The sequence below is a fragment of the Amphimedon queenslandica genome, unplaced genomic scaffold, assembly GCF_000090795.2.
Source record: "Amphimedon queenslandica unplaced genomic scaffold, v1.1 AMPQUscaffold_13057, whole genome shotgun sequence".
Taxonomy (NCBI): domain Eukaryota; kingdom Metazoa; phylum Porifera; class Demospongiae; order Haplosclerida; family Niphatidae; genus Amphimedon; species Amphimedon queenslandica.
In genome coordinates, this window is record NW_003546707.1 from 21601 (window position 1) to 38318 (window position 16718).

At 34.0% G+C, this 16718-nt stretch overlaps 4 protein-coding genes across 5 annotated transcripts; 1 reads left to right on the top strand and 3 right to left on the bottom strand.

The window, feature by feature from the left end:
* The first annotated feature begins 1200 nt into the window (after positions 1–1200).
* On the top strand, positions 1201–7324 carry LOC100636089 (beta-mannosidase-like). The gene is made up of 27 exons (XM_011408252.2): positions 1201–1418; positions 1464–1492; positions 1545–1686; positions 1735–1798; positions 1848–1892; positions 1956–2016; positions 2077–2127; positions 2173–2230; positions 2283–2398; positions 2441–2508; positions 2560–2721; positions 2766–2895; positions 2940–3075; positions 3141–3249; positions 3460–3558; positions 3636–3719; positions 5116–5240; positions 5290–5410; positions 5479–5585; positions 5758–5902; positions 5954–6034; positions 6296–6418; positions 6474–6618; positions 6688–6809; positions 6880–6950; positions 7032–7133; positions 7189–7324. Exons 1-27 carry the CDS (start codon positions 1249–1251, stop codon positions 7208–7210), a joined length of 2688 nt encoding a protein of 895 aa, XP_011406554.2. The 5' UTR covers positions 1201–1248; the 3' UTR covers positions 7211–7324.
* A 55-nt stretch (positions 7325–7379) lies between these two features.
* LOC100636216 (coiled-coil domain-containing protein 124-like) lies at positions 7380–8547 on the bottom strand. The gene is made up of 2 exons (XM_003389502.3): positions 8347–8547; positions 7380–8113 (listed from the first exon to the last, which is right to left on the bottom strand). Exons 1-2 carry the CDS (start codon positions 8506–8508, stop codon positions 7610–7612), a joined length of 666 nt encoding a protein of 221 aa, XP_003389550.1. The 5' UTR covers positions 8509–8547; the 3' UTR covers positions 7380–7609.
* Positions 8548–8792: 245 nt separating this feature from the next.
* Positions 8793–15162, bottom strand: LOC105314215 (uncharacterized). Of its 2 annotated transcripts, XM_020001575.1 has the most exons (17): positions 15040–15162; positions 14867–14972; positions 14536–14728; positions 14284–14486; positions 13885–14241; positions 13600–13792; positions 13442–13533; positions 12430–12594; positions 11958–12125; positions 11499–11657; positions 10897–11036; positions 10470–10596; positions 9682–9852; positions 9457–9624; positions 9298–9358; positions 9034–9250; positions 8793–8982 (listed from the first exon to the last, which is right to left on the bottom strand). In XM_020001575.1, exons 1-17 carry the CDS (start codon positions 15070–15072, stop codon positions 8917–8919), a joined length of 2619 nt encoding a protein of 872 aa, XP_019857134.1. In that variant the 5' UTR covers positions 15073–15162; the 3' UTR covers positions 8793–8916. The 2 variants fall into 2 exon arrangements, with proteins under 2 accessions (XP_019857134.1, XP_019857135.1); XM_020001576.1 differs by lacking the exon at positions 11499–11657.
* A 220-nt stretch (positions 15163–15382) lies between these two features.
* LOC109585475 (uncharacterized) lies at positions 15383–16709 on the bottom strand. The gene is made up of 4 exons (XM_020001569.1): positions 16600–16709; positions 16179–16472; positions 15720–16067; positions 15383–15608 (listed from the first exon to the last, which is right to left on the bottom strand). Exons 1-4 carry the CDS (start codon positions 16691–16693, stop codon positions 15499–15501), a joined length of 846 nt encoding a protein of 281 aa, XP_019857128.1. The 5' UTR covers positions 16694–16709; the 3' UTR covers positions 15383–15498.
* Positions 16710–16718: the final 9 nt, after the last annotated feature.

A 16718-nucleotide genomic window follows, 5' to 3' on the forward strand; every position in this document is an offset into this window, starting at 1 on the left:
GTCTGCCAGTTTACAGCAGTCAGCTTGGAAATAGCATCAGTGTTCTTCATTTTGATTGTGTAACTATATCACTTGAGACCTTCAGTTCAATCGTCAAAGAAACACCAAATGTTTTAGAAGTTAGTTTACAGGGAAGTCGTATTTTGGATGGTGTGGATGCCTACATGGTTCCATTATCTGAACACTGTCTTAAACTGAGGGGGCTAAATTTATCAAGATTTTTTTATTCTGATAGCATGCATTTGCAATGCAGCATAAGGATTGACAAAGAGCATTTTTGGCATCTTTTATCAAAAATGAAGTATTTAGAACTCTTGTCCATCAGCTGTTTTATGTTACCACCTAATGTTGTTGACTCGCCATCTCGAAGAAATAAGGTATTACTTCTGTCAGATTCAGATATTAATATGATCGATTATATCAAGAGTATGTCCAGACTCAAAGGTCTTCATTTATGCCATGGCTCTGGCATTTGTTATAAATGCCATGGATTAGACTTCCCACTGTTCAATAGAAAAAAACCCCATGATTGTTTCATTCATCACTTTTTATTTCTGGTCGTTTCAAATCTCAGATTTTTGACATATCTAAGAGTCGAATTTCCACTGCTTGATTCTGGTTCAACCAATGGACTAGAAAAAGTCCTTCAGCATTGCCAACAACTCTCAGTTCTCATTATTACTGGAGCAGTGAAATTGATACTACCAGTAGATCCTTCACTGTATAGTAGCCTCACTCATTTGTGGCTTGGTTGTAAAGATACGCTCATCACTTCTGAATTTGTTACTGCCCTGGCTATCAATAGCAGAAAGCGTTTGAAGCATTTTGTTGCTGATGTACCTCTTTATATGCCTGTATTACCTGTAGATGAAACTATTCAGGCACAGCCAACCAACATCAGTATACATGTACTGGTAGAATTGATTGAGTCCTGTAGTTTCGTTACTTTTCATTTCTTGAATTTTCCAAAGGAAGAGTATGGAGATCCCCTGCAAAAGTGTTTGTCATCTTTGGCTAGAAGCAAATTCCAATACTTTAGTTTTGGTGACTTGTCTTCATCAGATATTGAAAGAGACAATACTGATTTTGGATCCTTACATTCTTGCAACTGATTCCTACTATTTCAATCTTATCTATCATTATGGACAATAAATAATAATCATTATCAATAAAAAATTATGACATTGAGTAACGCCCACGCTAATAAAGGTGTGGCTTGTATGTGGGTGTGGTTCGTTTGCATGGAGAATGATTTCTTGCAGCTTCATTGCTGTTTTCCTTGCTTTGCAAGCTTTCATTACAAAAGCAGACCAGATTGAGAGGTCACTAGATGGAGAGAACTGGCAGCTATCAGATTCTGCTGGAAAGGTCAAAGGTCTTCCAGCCACAGTCCCTGGAATAGTCCATCTTGACCTACTGTGAGTTTGACCTTTTGGCACAATAATTATATAATACTTTTATAGAGCACAGAAAGTCATTGATGATCCTTATTGTAAGTGAAAGGGTCAATTCCTTTCTTTATGACTACAATATCTTGTATGCAGTTGGTGAAAATGATGCAAATTATCAATGGATAGCCTACAGTGACTGGATATATGAGACAACATTTGATTTGACTGATGATGATGTGAAAAATCGCAAGTTATTTATAAAATGCAATGGACTTGACTCAGTAGCTACAGTATCGTAAGTAAATGCACTGAACACACCAGTCTTTAGATTATACTGTTGTAGGGTCAATGGTGTAGCAATTGGTGGCAGCAATAGTTTCTTCAGGAGATGGCTCTTTGATATGACAGTTAGTTGACATGTTTATTATATCACTGAGTTGTACATCTTTAATACAGGATGCAGCTAAAGTTGGTACTAATTCTCTTCAAGTATACATTCAGGTAGAAAGTTATGAGTGCAGATGTAACTGCACATTAAGCTTTACAAATTGTCTATTGTTATAGGCTTCAGCAAACTATTCTGTTGAAAAGCAGCAGGAGTATCCTTATGATGTGTACTTTGGTGGTAAGTGAGACTTTTATAAACCTCAATTTGCAGTTATGACAAACTCATTTAAATCAACAGGTGTATATATTCCTCATGCAGCTAGAAACTTCATTAGGAAACCTCAATCAGGCAATACTCTATTTAAATATTATCATATTTATTTCTTATTCTTAGATTTTGGGTGGGATTGGGGCCCTGCATTTGTTCCTGCTGGCATATGGCAGAACATCAGGTACCTGAAAATAATAATGATTATTGCGAGCTTCAAATTATATATTCCTTAGTTATGTGACTGCTAGTGATGTGTATGTAACTGAAATTGTCCCAAAACCTCATTATAATGAAACAGATGAGACTTACTATATGGAGGCACTGGTTTGCTACATTCAACTGGTTGAAGGTATGCAAATCTGAACTAGTTTTTTAAAGTGTTTGTACATAGGGCAATATTCTATGCAGACAAGTATTCAAGTGGACAATACACCATTTTCCAAGGAATTTCAAGCAGATGTGTGTTATTAACTTGCTTCTAATATTATTATCATTGTTTTTTTCCTGTAGCCTTTTAATTTTCCTAATTCTCCTGGTGTAAAGCAATGTGCTAGGTTCTTCTCTTATACTGTTAAATCATCAGATATGGATGATTATCTGTGGAAACCACGCAGCTCAGCCAATCCTAAACCACAGCTATACCAAGCAACAGTATCAGTCACTATAATGAAGGTATTCAATGAATCCTTTGACTTGTAGTCATTTCTATATTGTAGGATGGCAAGGAACTATTCAGTGTTAATCAAATGAGAAAGGTTGGCTTTAGAAATATTAAAGTCATCTCTGATGAACGACCTCCTAATAATGAAAAAGGATATTTATTTTACTTCCAGCAAACAGATTCAAGTATATAGTACAGTGCATAAACAATAATCCATTCTTCATTTCAGAGGGAAAGTATCCTATTTTTATCAAAGGAGGAAACTTCATTCCGATGGATGCATTTGTCACTAGAGCAACACCCGAGGTTTTTGAAAGATTATTAAAATCAGCAGTTGAAGGGAACCAGAACATGATCAGAATATGGTACATATACCATAACCTCAGAATATTAGAATATTATCTATTTGTATCATCAATTGTTTGTATAGGGGAGGTGGTCTCTATCAACCTGATTGGCTTTATGACATGTGTGATGAGTATGGAGTGATGGTGTGGCAAGAGTTTATGTTTGCTGTATCACTTTATCCTAGGGACAGAGTGAGTGGCATTTACTGCATAAGATATGAACTAGTATACTTTAATGTAGTGTAGTACATGCACCTGTTGTTAGTGTACAGATTATTTAATTTTAATCAAAAAATGCTTGTGTGAACAGCAGTTTATTTGCTTAAAGCACTAAGTGTCACTAACTATTGTATTGCTGGACTTTGTTCATTTTATTTTTTATTTCCTTGCTATGTTATGTAGGATTTTCTAGAGAATGTAAGAGAAGAAGTGATTGATAATGTTAGGAGGTTAGGATATCATCCTAGCATTGTACTGTGGAGTGGGAACAATGAGAACCAGGTACGTATATACACACACAAACAAGATTTATTAATTTTATTTATATATTTATTTATTTTATTTACCTTTATGTATAGGGATATGCTATTGGTGATACAGCTAAACTGGTTGATTACACATTACTGTATGACTCAACTGTTAGAGCAACACTCTGGGAAGAGGTATATTGAAGGCACATTCATACATGATAAAAATGAAGAATTCTTTCTACTCATTTTTGAAAAAAATTTGGCCAAAGTCCCTGTACTATAGTAGAGGTACTTTAGTTTGATTTTGGAGAAACTTTAAAAACTTGTAAAAATTGAAGCCGGAATCAGCTCAAACTTTCTACACAGCATAAGTACATCAATATGTATCAGAAAATGTAATAAAAATTTGAAGTGATTTCGGAGCCATTTTTTCGAAAAAACCATGGGCTATAATAGTACAATGAATTTTTCAGATTTTTAGCATTTTATTAAAATGGCCATAACTTGAAAAATTGAAGCCTGAATCAGCTCAAACTTTCTACACAGCATAAGGACATCAATATGTATCAGAAAATGTAATAAAAATTTGGAGTGATTTTGGAGCCATTTTTTGGAAAAAAACCATGGGCTATAATAGTACAATGAATTTTTCAGATTTTTAGCGTTTTATTAAAATGGCCATAACTTGAAAAAATTGAAGCCGGAATCAGCTCAAATTTTATACACAGCATAAGTACATCAATATGTATCAGAAAATGTAATAAAAATTTGAAGTGATTTCGGAGCCATTTTTTCGAAAAAACCATGGACTATAATAGTATAGTGAATTTTTCAGATTTTTGGCATTTTATTAAAATTGCCGTAACTTAAAAAATTGAAGCCAGAATTAGCTCAAATTTTCTACACGGCATAAGAATATCAATATATATCAGAAAATGTAATAAAAATTTTAGGTAATTTTGGAGCCATTTTTTGGAAAAAACCATGGGCCTTGGGCATTTTTCAGATTTTTAGCGTTTTCTTAAAATGGCCACAACTTGAAAAATTAAAGCCGGAATCAACTCAAACTTTTTACACAGCATAAGGACATCAATATGTATCAGAAAATGTAATAAAGATTTTAGGTGATTTTGGAGCCATTTTTTGGAAAAAACCATGGGCCTTGGGCATTTTTCAGATTTTTAGCGTTTTATTAAAATGGCTGTAACTTGAAAAATTGAAGCCGGAATCAGCTCAAACTTTTTACACAGCATAAGGACATCAATATGTATCAGAAAATGTAATAAAAATTTGAGGTGATTTCGGAGCCATTTTTTTGAAAAAACCATGGGCTATAGTACAGTGAATTTTTCAGATTTTTGGCATTTTCTTAAAATGGCTGTAACTTGAAAAATTTAAGCCGGAATTAGCTCAAACTTTCTACACAGCATAAGGACATCAATATGTATCAGAAAATGTAATAAAAATTTGGACTGATTTTGGAGCCATTTTTGAAAAAAACCATGGGCAATCATAATTAGATGTAAGAATTCTAGCTCTCTTAGCCTTTTCTAGTTTTCAAAACCTACTTGTAATTCTCTGACTTTAGGACACCACAAGGAGCTATTGGCCAGCTAGTCCCTCAAATGGAGCTAAAGTTGATGACCCAGTGATGGGCATATATGTACAACGATGGGGAGACTCACAGAACACCACTGTTGGTGACATACACAGGTCAATACAACCATACTACAATTACTAATGATAAAACGTAATTTTGCAGGTACGACTATTTTAGTACTTGTAATGATGTTTCAACTTTCCCTCGGCCTCGTTTTGCGAGTGAGTTTGGTTTTCAAAGCTATCCTTCATTTTACTCGCTCTCAACAATTTCAAAACCAGATGTAAGCTAGAGACACTATGATGCAATATGTAAAATAGCATATTTACACTCTATTGAATGTTATTGCAGGATTGGAGCAATGACTCACCATTCTTTACTAGCCATAGACAGCATCACCCTGATGGTAATAAGCAAATGCAGAACATGATGGCTAAATTTTTTCATCTACCAAACAGGTGAGACTGAAATACTATAATAGCTTGCACATTTCGTTGAATAAAATTTTAAACAATTTGAGCTTAAATTTTTTTATTCTCACAGTAAATATTATACTCTATAATAAACTTAAATTTATACACTTGTTGATAATGCATGAATAATTCCATCTTTTTTTATTTTATATTATAGTACTGATTCAGTTCAACAATTTAAGGATTTCATCTACTTATCTCAAGTTGTTCAAGTTATATGCATAGGATCAGAGGCTGAGCATTATCACAGGTTACTGAGTGAAGCTGGAGCATACACTCGTGGTACACTGTACTGGCAACTAGTGAGTATCAGTCATTTATGATGGTTGAATTTATTTAATTTATTATAATAGAATGATATCTGGCAGGCACAGACCTGGTCTTCTGTTGAATATGCTGGAAGATGGAAGTTACTGCATTATGCAATGAGGAGAGTAAGTGCTTACCGTATAGCGGGAAATTTTGGAGAGGGTTAAGTTTGGTGAATTTGGCATTTTGATAGCCATTCACCAAAATAAAAACCCACCATTTTGAGCTATTATACGCCTGCTCAATGGCACGTGGCCACAAATTCGCATCCACCAATCACCAAAATTTAGCAATTCGCCAAAATTTAGCCCCTCCAAATTTGCCCGCTATACGGTATATACAAGCATTGATTTTAAAAATATTTTGTGTCTGTTAATGTGCTATAGATTTATTCTGATGTCTCTGTCACTGCGTATCAATTGAATGGCTCTATTGCAGTTTATGTCACTGTCGATGATCCACAGATGACTGCTAAGTATTCACTTTCAGTTGACATCATATCTTGGGATGTAAGATAGTACTATACTCAATAGCTATGTACTATTGATTGGGTATGGTGTATAGGGTAAAACAGTATCTCAGAAGAGTATGCCAAACTTACAGTCTGAAGGATTTACAGGAACAAAAGTAGCTGAATACAAGATTAGTGATATATTTCAAGGAAGCCTGACAGTCAATGATGCTTATCTACATATTTGGATAACTCAAGGTTATGCTTACTACTTAAAATATTAAAAAATAATAATTTTGTATTAATGCAATATTTATGTACATGTAGATGGTTCCAATACAATCCTTTCTTCTACTCATTTCTTTCCTGGAAACTTTACAAAAATAAATCTTCCATCAGCTAAAATAACAGTCAGTAATGTGATGTCAATATCATCAAATGAAGTATCAGTAAGTCTCTATTATGATATTATCATTAATAATTGCTAAAATATAACTTATACTTTTTGACTGTTTTTAGTTTAGTCTCCAATCTGATGCAACTGCAGTTTATGTGATGTTAGATAGTGGAGCTTTGGAAGGATATTTCAGGTGAGATTATTCTCAATATTTAATACACATGTATACTCAATACTGCAAGTATTGAAAGTGTTCTATTCTTATTGTCTATAGTGATAATGGATTCTTAATGACTCCAAACACAGTCTACAGCATGACTTTCACTTCCTGGTCTGACATTTCAACTCAAGACTTTAGCAAGAACATCGTAACAAGGTTTGTGTCATTAATTAGTAGTTGATATTATTATTATCAATTATCATGATTATAGGTCACTGGTTGACACTTACTAGTTGCTCTCAATTAAACTTAAATTTGATTTAAAAAAGCTATAATTATTATTTCCTTTATGCTGTGCTATTATTGCTGATATGTGGTATGTATGTGTGATGTTGATTTTAAAATTTTTTGTGAGTGAAAAATGAGCCAAAACATGCAGTTAATAATATTCAGCACATTGTATGACGATGAAGAAGAATATAGTATTATCCATTCTATTCATAATTATCAACTGAAATAAAAATAAGAGAACAGTAATACCAAACTACCAATAATAATAAGAGTGAGAGAATAGCATTTAAATTATTATAATTAAATAAATTATGTTAAAATCATATTTCTCTCATTTTATAGAAAATAGTTTTCTGCACTATATGCATGTACATATATTATACACAGTATCAGATCAGCCATCATGATTTCTCATTGAAGGAACTGTGTGGTTGATTCATTGGGTTTTCAGGCGACTTCATCCACTCCTTCCTAACCAACTGCTTCACTTGAGACAGCCTAAGGTTAGGATTCTCAGCTTTGAGTCTGGCTATTTCTCTCTCCTCAAATGCAGCATAAGAAGCTTTCATTCTCCTCTCCGGATGTCTGTCAAGTCCTTGATCAGGTCCACTAACTTTAAGTACAGCAATCGCTTCATCAACAGTTGCTGCGTCGTGATGGCCCTCTAGAGATCTCTGTTGCATTAAATGATTAGGATTCTCTATCAATGGGTCTACTTCCACTACTGATTTTGGGAGGGGTGTGGCTCCGCTAGAGGCCTGTGATTCGGCGATCTGTGCTCTTGTTACTTTTGGAGGAGGACGTGAAGAGGCTTTCCCTTTCAAGCCCTGTTCTTCGGCTTCTAGAAGTTTCTTTGCTTCGAGTTTCTTGTCAAGCTGATCTTGACGCTTTCTCTCTCTGTCAGCCTACGACAAAAATATAGCAATGAATATACATGTATATAGTTATAAAAATTTACATTAAATTTTGGTTGGGCTAACAACTTTAAAATTTCAATTTCAATATAGGGCAAGAATGAAGTAAAAAAACCACCCAAAAACTACATTCATACGTCGTAGACACTTTCTATAGAGCAAAAACTTCATAACTGATATCACAAATTAAGGGAATGAAGAATAAATTGAATCATACTCTCTACCTTTCTGTCTTGTTTCCTCGCTACATGTTTATCATCGTCCCTCCAGTACTGGTCCTCCTCTTCTTGTCTTTTCCTTTCGTCTTCTTCTCTCTTAGCCGCTGACTTCCTCTCTTTAGCGGCCACTGCTTTAGAGTTTGGCTCTTTAAACTTCTTACCAGGCATATTGAGGCAACAATTTTTAACCCGTTTACATAAACTTACCACGCCCCCAAACTGGCCCAAAGCACAAAAAATGAAAAAATTGATTAATGAATGATGCAGCAGGCAGCACAGTTTAAGAGTACAAAAATAATGAAACCTCACAATCATGTGTAACATCAAATCTTCTAGCTATAATTAGCTTTGTAAAAACAAGATACCATCGATGACAAGTCGACAATATTCTAGCTTCTGTTTGTTTTTTAATACAAGGCCGAGAAAACTGAACCACTTTGTATTATTTCATATTTTCAGTAGACTATCAAAAGTGCAATTGGTTGTAATCGATGTAATGAATCACACAAAAAAAAATTAAATTACTAAAACCTATAAAGGTAGAGTCAAAAACCAAAAACCAAAAATAGTAAAATTTTATGGAATGTGGCAAGGATGTTCCCAGCATCGAAAGTTATCTTTTATTTTCTCATGTGTTGGCACCTTTTAAAAGAAAAGTTACAATTGCAAGACTGGCTAGTAATAATAACTCACATCTTCGTATAACTGATTGTAAGCCATCTCAATGCAAGTTCCCCAAAATTGCATACAAGACTCATCCACTGTAGTATTAGTTACTGGACAATGTGTTGGACAACCCCTGAAAACATTTGGGATTGGAAGATCATTATATGAATAATAGCATGCACCACAATTGGATATGGTACATCCTCCTGGGCATTCTTTAACACTACCAGGCAATGATGAAGGTCTGAATGTGGAAGGATATAAATGACCATCATGTCAATTATATCTTACAGAGAACATGTTGCTCTTCTATTAATAAAACAATATTCACGAGTACAAACTGGATAGCAATCTATGAAGGCATAAAAATATTTATGACTAAGTATTAAACAGTATAATAATTATGACTAAAATACAAATTAATATCGTGCAGTTATTTCATGTGCTTACCACTACATTTTTCTTCACAGTCATGTTGAGTAAGGAAGTTATTTTCATTAGGAAAGCAACCGCTGTATGTAAACTCTTGACATGTCTCAGTAGTGTAATTATAATAGTATCTTGTTATACTAGCAGTACATGGCCCTGGCTGAGGATCTAATGTACATGGATTAACTTCTAAAAGATAGAATAAACCATAACTAATTGTGTAACACAATGTATTAAGTTATTTACTGGAGCAATCATCAGGATTAACACACTGATTTTTCATTTCGTCAATCAATTGACCCTCTGGGCAAGAGCAGCCAGGCTTTGTATCACCACTGCATAAGAGATAACGATTAGAACAAGTCTTTGGGCAGCTTGCTTCCTCTTTGTGATACAGCTGACCATCGATAGAGCAATCTATGTACATACAATGCAATATAATAAGAATAATTTCAGACTTGGGTTCAATTAAAAAGTCTCAATTACAATTACACATTTAATTACATTCCTTTTGTAAAACAAACTAAGAATTACAATTATTTCACGTTGAAATTTTTATTTTTATTTACAATAATTTCATTTGAAAAGTTTTAAATTTAGAATTGCTCACACTTTTTTTGTCTATTAATATATTGAAAATTATTTTATAACCACTGAAAATTACCAGATTTACAGTACTGGTTGTGTCAAGAAAGCGATAACATATTCTTATCAGGGTTTCCTACAAAACGTGCTAAGTAAACTAAACAGCACACTTCATGAGCTGACAAGCACAGCACTATTAAAAATTCAAATTTGACCATATAATCAGGTCAAACTAAATACATAACATCAGACCATGCATATGTTGTCAAAAAAATTAAAATGAAGATTTTTACTTGAACTATTCTTAATAAAATTTGGCCAAAAAACCGTACTACAGAATTTTTGACCTAATTTTTTAGCAGCATTACAACTATGCAACTGATCCCACATCTCAATAATTTATTTAAAATTAATTTTATTTGAACAATTCTGCCTGGTATACAGCTTACCTTGACATATGCTACAGTTGCATTCATCATAAGATATACTTGAGCAGTTATTGGGTATTGGATCACATTGACCTGTACAGAGACACTGGTCTGGATATACACACCTTTGGTTTGATTTATCCAATACCTACATGTACATATGATTTTCATACATCCAAGAAAAATTATGATTATGATAATATTATATTAATAATTACTGTATAGCGAAAAAAATAATTAGTAGAGTTTTATTTAGGAATTGGTGGGCTATTGATAAGATCACCAAAATAAAATCTTAACATTTGTCACATTCTAAGCAATATGCTCAATGTCATGTTGCTGTAAAATCTCCCAAAAACCACAAATAGAAAACCTCAAATCATAGAATTGCCAATATTAAGCACCACCAATATGTCCAATAAAAAGTTTAGAATATAAGTAAACTTACTTGTCCTGCAGGGCATCCACAATCAGGTACACAATAATGTACATCACAAATAAAAGGATCCTGTGACAGTACATCATCACACGTCCTCTCACATGAGCCACCACAGTTTTTGAATATCTGGCCATCAGCTGGACATGCATCTATTTGAAAACAAGCAAAAAAATACATGTGGGATTGAATACCCTGCAAATACCTCACAAGATGTGTAATAGGCAATCAGAGAATTATACAATACATTGGCAATTTTTGAACTACGTGTTACCATATAGCACAAAATTTTTGAGGACTATAAATTTCACTGATTTTGCAATTTTTTGAAGATTCACAAAAATTACTTCCGTCAAAATCAAATTATTAGGGCATAAAAATGGCAGACAGCATAAATTCGCGAATTAAATCTGTAAAATAAATTTTTAGGCAAATTTGCAAAATTTACAGCCCTAGAAAATTTTGCACTATATGGTATTTAGCATGCTCAGATTTAAAAAAATTGGCAAATTTTATAGTTGAAAAACTGCCAATGGCCAATATTACATGTAATTCTTCACCATAATACATTGTTGTTAAATAGAAATACATGTACACCATAAAAAGTCACTTACTGCAAATATCAGTTACTTCAGTACCATTCAAGTAATGATGTGCCATGCAGGATCCACACACATCCAACTGACATTTAGTTGGAGGCAAGTTTGGACATGTTTCATGATCACAAGGATTGGTAATACACCTAACTGCTGGTTTTTCTGGTGGGCAATTATCTAAAATCCAAATATTAATTTTTAAATAATTGCATTGTCTCAATGATACATTGTCCATAATACGGTATAGCTTGAAATTTTCGTTGAATGTAAATTTCGTGGTTTTCGTGATTGTGAAACTTCCCACGAAATTTAGCCCCAGGAAAAAATTGAAGTGCCATCCTTATAGGCTATATAAACTGTCAACCATGAAAATTAAACCACAAATTGCCCCACTAGGAGCAAACCACGAAAATATAAACCCACAAAAATTTCAAGCTATATAGTATGAGAAGTGTGAGTCACATATATCTTATGTACTGCACATCATTGTAACATTGTGTCCAGAACTGTTGTAATAATGAGCAGAGCATTCTCCACAATGGTTAGGTATGCAGACAGCATCCTCATAGTTAGTGCAATGAGAAGTTTGACAAGGATCAGAATAACACTCAACAATATCCACATCTCCAGGACATGTTTTATTACCTTGAAAATAAAATTACAAATTATGCAACTAATAAACCAAGGCAAATTAACCATCTATTTTATAAAAGATGAGACACACTGTATAGTGCAAAATTTTTGAGGGCTGTAAATTTCGCAATTCTTTGGAAATTTGTAAAATTTAATTCCACAAAAAACAAGTTATTATGGTACAAGATGTCAGGCATCATAAATTTGCAAAAATTAAGGCAAACTCACAAATTTACAGACCTCAAGACCTTAAAAATTTTGCGCATGGTTGTAAAACATTGCATGCATATATATCATTATTTTTTCAGTTGTTTACCTTCAGCACAAGTCTGTAGACAATCACTCAGTGTCATAAAGTTGTTGCTATTACTTCTACAGCCACCATAAATGAATTTTTCACAGAGACCTGATCTTCCATTATAATACCACCTCTCAAAATATGCCAAGCATGGACCAGATTCTTTAGGAAGATCACATATGCCTATAAAGAATAAGATCGCAACAAATTTAACCTGGAAAAAGACAAAAAGTCTAAGAGACCGGATCCCTGACCCAAATATCAGAGAATAGTACACATAAAATTGAGCATATTTCAAGTATCTAATCAATCTGGCAACCAGAAATATGCAAAATAACTAGAAGAATGTAAAACTGTATGACGTTGTGACCACACCCAGCTTTCAATGAATAAGCTGTCCAATAATGAGCAGAACATTCTCCACAATGGTTAGGTGTGCAAACAGTATCCTCACAATGAGAAGTTAGACAAGGATCAGAATAATACTCAACAATTTTCACACCTCCTGGACATGTTTTATTACCGTTGAAACAGAATAATAAAATTGTCTTGATTAGCTCTTAAAAAGTGGGATGAGAAATAATAGTCTCAACACTACATATGATAGGTTATTTATTATATGACTTGTATCATTGTCATTTACCTTCAGCACAAGTCTGTAGACAATTACTCATGCAGTGTCATAAAGTTGTTAATATTACCACTACAACCACTAGTCTTGCGTTATTTTGAAACACCAGCTAGCAGCTATGTAGCCAGCTTTCTCACTTACATTCAAGTTATCAAAGTCATTCATATCAACATACACTGAGCTAGTCTACCCTCTCCACTTACAGACTTAGCATTGAGCAACCTTGTTGTGGCAACTTTGTTGTTGGTCATAGATTGTTGGTCAAAGTTGTGGTCAACTTTGTTCTTGCCTGACCACATCAAAGGTATAGCCAACAAAGCTGCTCAATGTATGTTGCTAATGTTGGGCTTTAAAGTGGTGCCACCCTAATTAAAATCAACTACAATCACTAAACCTTACTTTTTTTAAATACAATTGTGTTAGATACTTCATTGCAGTCATTGCAACTAGTACAAGTATACGAGCCGAAATCAGTAGGCTTCATAATGAAGCTAAAATATACATGTGGATAAAAGTAAGAAGGAATATAAACCATTGCATCATGTAAATTTATTTACCTCAAATTCCTATTAGTAACAATGCTGGAGTTCGGAAAGATCACATTGTAAGGATTGTTATAATTTGTAGAACAATTTAAATTGACTTGCTGTCCAATTCGAGGGCATAAAGTATTCGGAGAATAGCCATATGGACACTGTGTAGATCTATTTGTTTCACCATTAATAAAACCAGTAAATGTAGCTGTCACATCTAAAAGTACCATTAGTAATGGAAATGGAACAACAATAGTTTTTCCATTGATCAAATTTATTGCAGGGTCAAAAACATAATATTCTACTTACTGTACAATATCTTTGTTGTTTCAGAATCATTTCCAAAACGATTTTGAAGGACGCAGTTTAATGGACCTTGCATATTCTTTTCCATCAAGAGTTCAGGATAGACATGTATCAAATTGTTTAATCCAGTCTCAAAAATAAATTGGCTTATGAAGAAATGGCTTTTGAAAGAATAGGCAGTACTTATGGGTTGATTATTAAATGTGTAAGATGAGGATGGCTCAGGATTAATGCTTCCAATCTGAGCACATACCACTCTGACCTCAAATACTGGAGATTGTGGATCAATGCAAATTTTGGTTCCTATTCTTATCAAATTTAAAGGCAACATTGTAGCACGATTCATCAATGGCTGAGAACCTAAAAATTATTATAATTAATTTCTACTACAACATATTATACCTATTATATTGATATCAGCTTTATGAATGTTGCATTTATGCTCCTGATTACCAGTTAATGGGTTGTGTTCATAATAACAAAAATAACATTCAAACTCTCCAACATTTGATTGCTCAGTTCTTGAAGCTAGTGTTGGATTAGCTACATGTAAAAACCTGTTGCTGTTGTTAGTACCAGCTCCAAAGATTTTAATTCCGTCATCACTACATGCATGATGAATTTACTTAATATACACAACAACATTAACATTACGGATAAATTTTTGATATGAGAGAATTAGCAGATTCCAGATCACCATCAAAGTTTCTTTTTCTCAACCTCCATAATGTATTCGATTTGTTTAGCGTTACAAAATGGCCACAATCCAGAGTCACACTAACATTCTCACGTATTCTGATATCAATTGGAGTGGAGCTGCTTGGAAGCTGAACATAAATTCTACCACCTACACAATGCAAGAAACCGATTATCACAAACCCCCAATCATGCACTAAAACCCATTCACACACTCATGGAGGCCATGACAAAAAGGCTGGGTCCTGGTCTGTTATTATATATAAACCACATGACATGCTATCATTACTTTCAATGGCCTGTCTTCCATCTACAGGAATACTTAGTGTGCCATTCCAGTTATACTCCTCTGTGTAGTTGTTGTCTTGGGCATAAGTAATACCAAACACAGCAACCTGTTCAAATAATAATAATGTAAATAATAATAATTTATTATTATTATTTCGACTATACTATGCTTACCAGTGCTGAGACAAACAAGACCAAACTTTGCATTTTCACCTCCTGTTTCTAGTGATGTAGTAAAACACTTTTATCACTCTCAAGTCTCAACTTGCAATGTAGATTAATTAATTTGCACGGAATGTAGGCGTAGTTTTGAGCTTATTTTAACCCTTTAACATGACTAAGCAGATACAGATCAACACAACTGTGCAATCACTAGACTATGCAATCACCACACAGCCCACACTAGTAAAGCTCTTTTTCACTTGTTTGTGGCAAGAATAGCCTTTTGTTCTAACCTATTTATTTTTACCCGTTCACAAACCATGCCCCTAAAGCTAAACTAAAGAACAAAAATGGGTAATGATGGGTTTGTAAGTTTATAGCACTAAAGACAGCAAAATGTATTGTAAATTGTTTACAGTGCCATGGTTTCTTTAAGTTCTGGTGCATGCATGTGTAAGACTGCATTCCTCTTCAGTATTGCCTGCAAGTCCAGCAGCAAAAATACCTCTTAATAAAGTAAATCAAACAGTAACCCTTGGCCACAAGGTGCTCACAGGTTCCAATTATATCATCACAAGCCTCTACAAAATAAAGCAAAGTAGATAAAAATGCAGTTAAAATAATTAATTAGCAAAGTAAAAATTAAAATATTTTTAACCTTAAATAGACAAATAACTTAGAATTTTTTTTACCTTGAAGCACAACGTCTCCTGCATCATCAAAATCAATGCTAGTTGTAGTGCAGCGATAAGTCCCTTCAAACTCTTCAGTAAAAGGAGAGATGGTCAATACTGACATATTCCCAGTATTATTCATAAAGAAGACTGCTAGACTGGTATTAATTTCAGCAGTGAATCCATCAGGTTGTTCTCTCAGCCATGTTGCATTAGCTTGGCCTATTCCAGTGAATGGACAGAACAGTTTGACACTGCTACCAAAAGTGACATTAATTGGCTCATCAGATCTACCAGCACCAAAAACTTCTTCATTAAAGTCAGCTGGAGGTGGTAGGGTCTGCTGACGATCAATTCTTGCAGGATCTGTATTGAGAGTTCAAATTAAAAAAAGCCTTTATGATTGATTATACTAATTTTAAGTTTTATGAAAACTTTGAAGCTTGCAGGAATTAAATAATATGTATGTCTCCTTACCATAAACTCTGAGGTTTAACATATCAGAACTATTTCCACAGTCATTGGTTGCATTGTACAGGTACCTTCCCTCGGCGACTGAAGGAACAGGAGTTAATGAAACATCACTGCCTCTGGAAGAGCCTCCCTCGTATTTGTATATAATGGTAGTAGCTTGTGGGTCATTCACTCTGCAGGAAAGAGTGAGATTATCTCCAACAAATGCACAATAGTCCACACCAGGGGGTCTCCTCTTAAGTTGATCGCATCTACTTCCTTGAGGATTGACTCCAACTAGAGAGACATTCAAACGAACTGAAAGGGAATTGTAAATTGATTATGTGAGAAAGGAAATGCTTGATTGATTCTATATATATTGTGTATCAGTATCTAAGTCATTTCTTAACAGTAAAAACATAAAAAAGAAATGAGCTCTCTTTACCTTTGACTCTTGAGCTGGCAGTAGAAGTACCAAATGCATTGGAAGCATTGCAAGTATACACATCAGTGTCATTAGCAGATACCCGCAAAAACATTCCATACAGTATTACCAAGAGTGGA

Bases quoted from the DNA above. Each gene is read 5' to 3' on its own strand.
- LOC109585475 (XM_020001569.1), bottom strand. From the start codon at position 16,693: ATGTTTTTGCGGGTATCTGCTAATGACACTGATGTGTATACTTGCAAT. The intron at 16,473-16,599 runs GTAAAGAGAGCT...ATTCCCTTTCAG, and splicing joins TGCCAGCTCAAGAGTCAAAG to TTCGTTTGAATGTCTCTCTA. The intron at 15,609-15,719 runs GTAAAAAAAATT...TTTATTTTGTAG, and splicing joins AGGAGACGTTGTGCTTCAAG to AGGCTTGTGATGATATAATT.
- LOC100636216 (XM_003389502.3), bottom strand. From the start codon at position 8,508: ATGCCTGGTAAGAAGTTTAAAGAGCCAAACTCTAAAGCAGTGGCCGCT. The intron at 8,114-8,346 runs GTAGAGAGTATG...TTTTTGTCGTAG, and splicing joins CGAGGAAACAAGACAGAAAG to GCTGACAGAGAGAGAAAGCG.
- LOC105314215 (XM_020001575.1), bottom strand. From the start codon at position 15,072: ATGCAAAGTTTGGTCTTGTTTGTCTCAGCACTG. The intron at 14,729-14,866 runs GTAATGATAGCA...TGCATTGTGTAG, and splicing joins TGGAAGACAGGCCATTGAAA to GTGGTAGAATTTATGTTCAG. The intron at 12,595-13,441 runs GTAAGGTTTAGT...TATTCTTTATAG, and splicing joins CACAATTGTATTTAAAAAAA to GCATATGTGATCTTCCTAAA.
- LOC100636089 (XM_011408252.2), top strand. From the start codon at position 1,249: ATGATTTCTTGCAGCTTCATTGCTGTTTTCCTTGCTTTGCAAGCTTTC. The intron at 1,493-1,544 runs GTAAGTGAAAGG...TCTTGTATGCAG, and splicing joins AGTCATTGATGATCCTTATT to TTGGTGAAAATGATGCAAAT. The intron at 6,419-6,473 runs GTAAGATAGTAC...TATGGTGTATAG, and splicing joins TTGACATCATATCTTGGGAT to GGTAAAACAGTATCTCAGAA.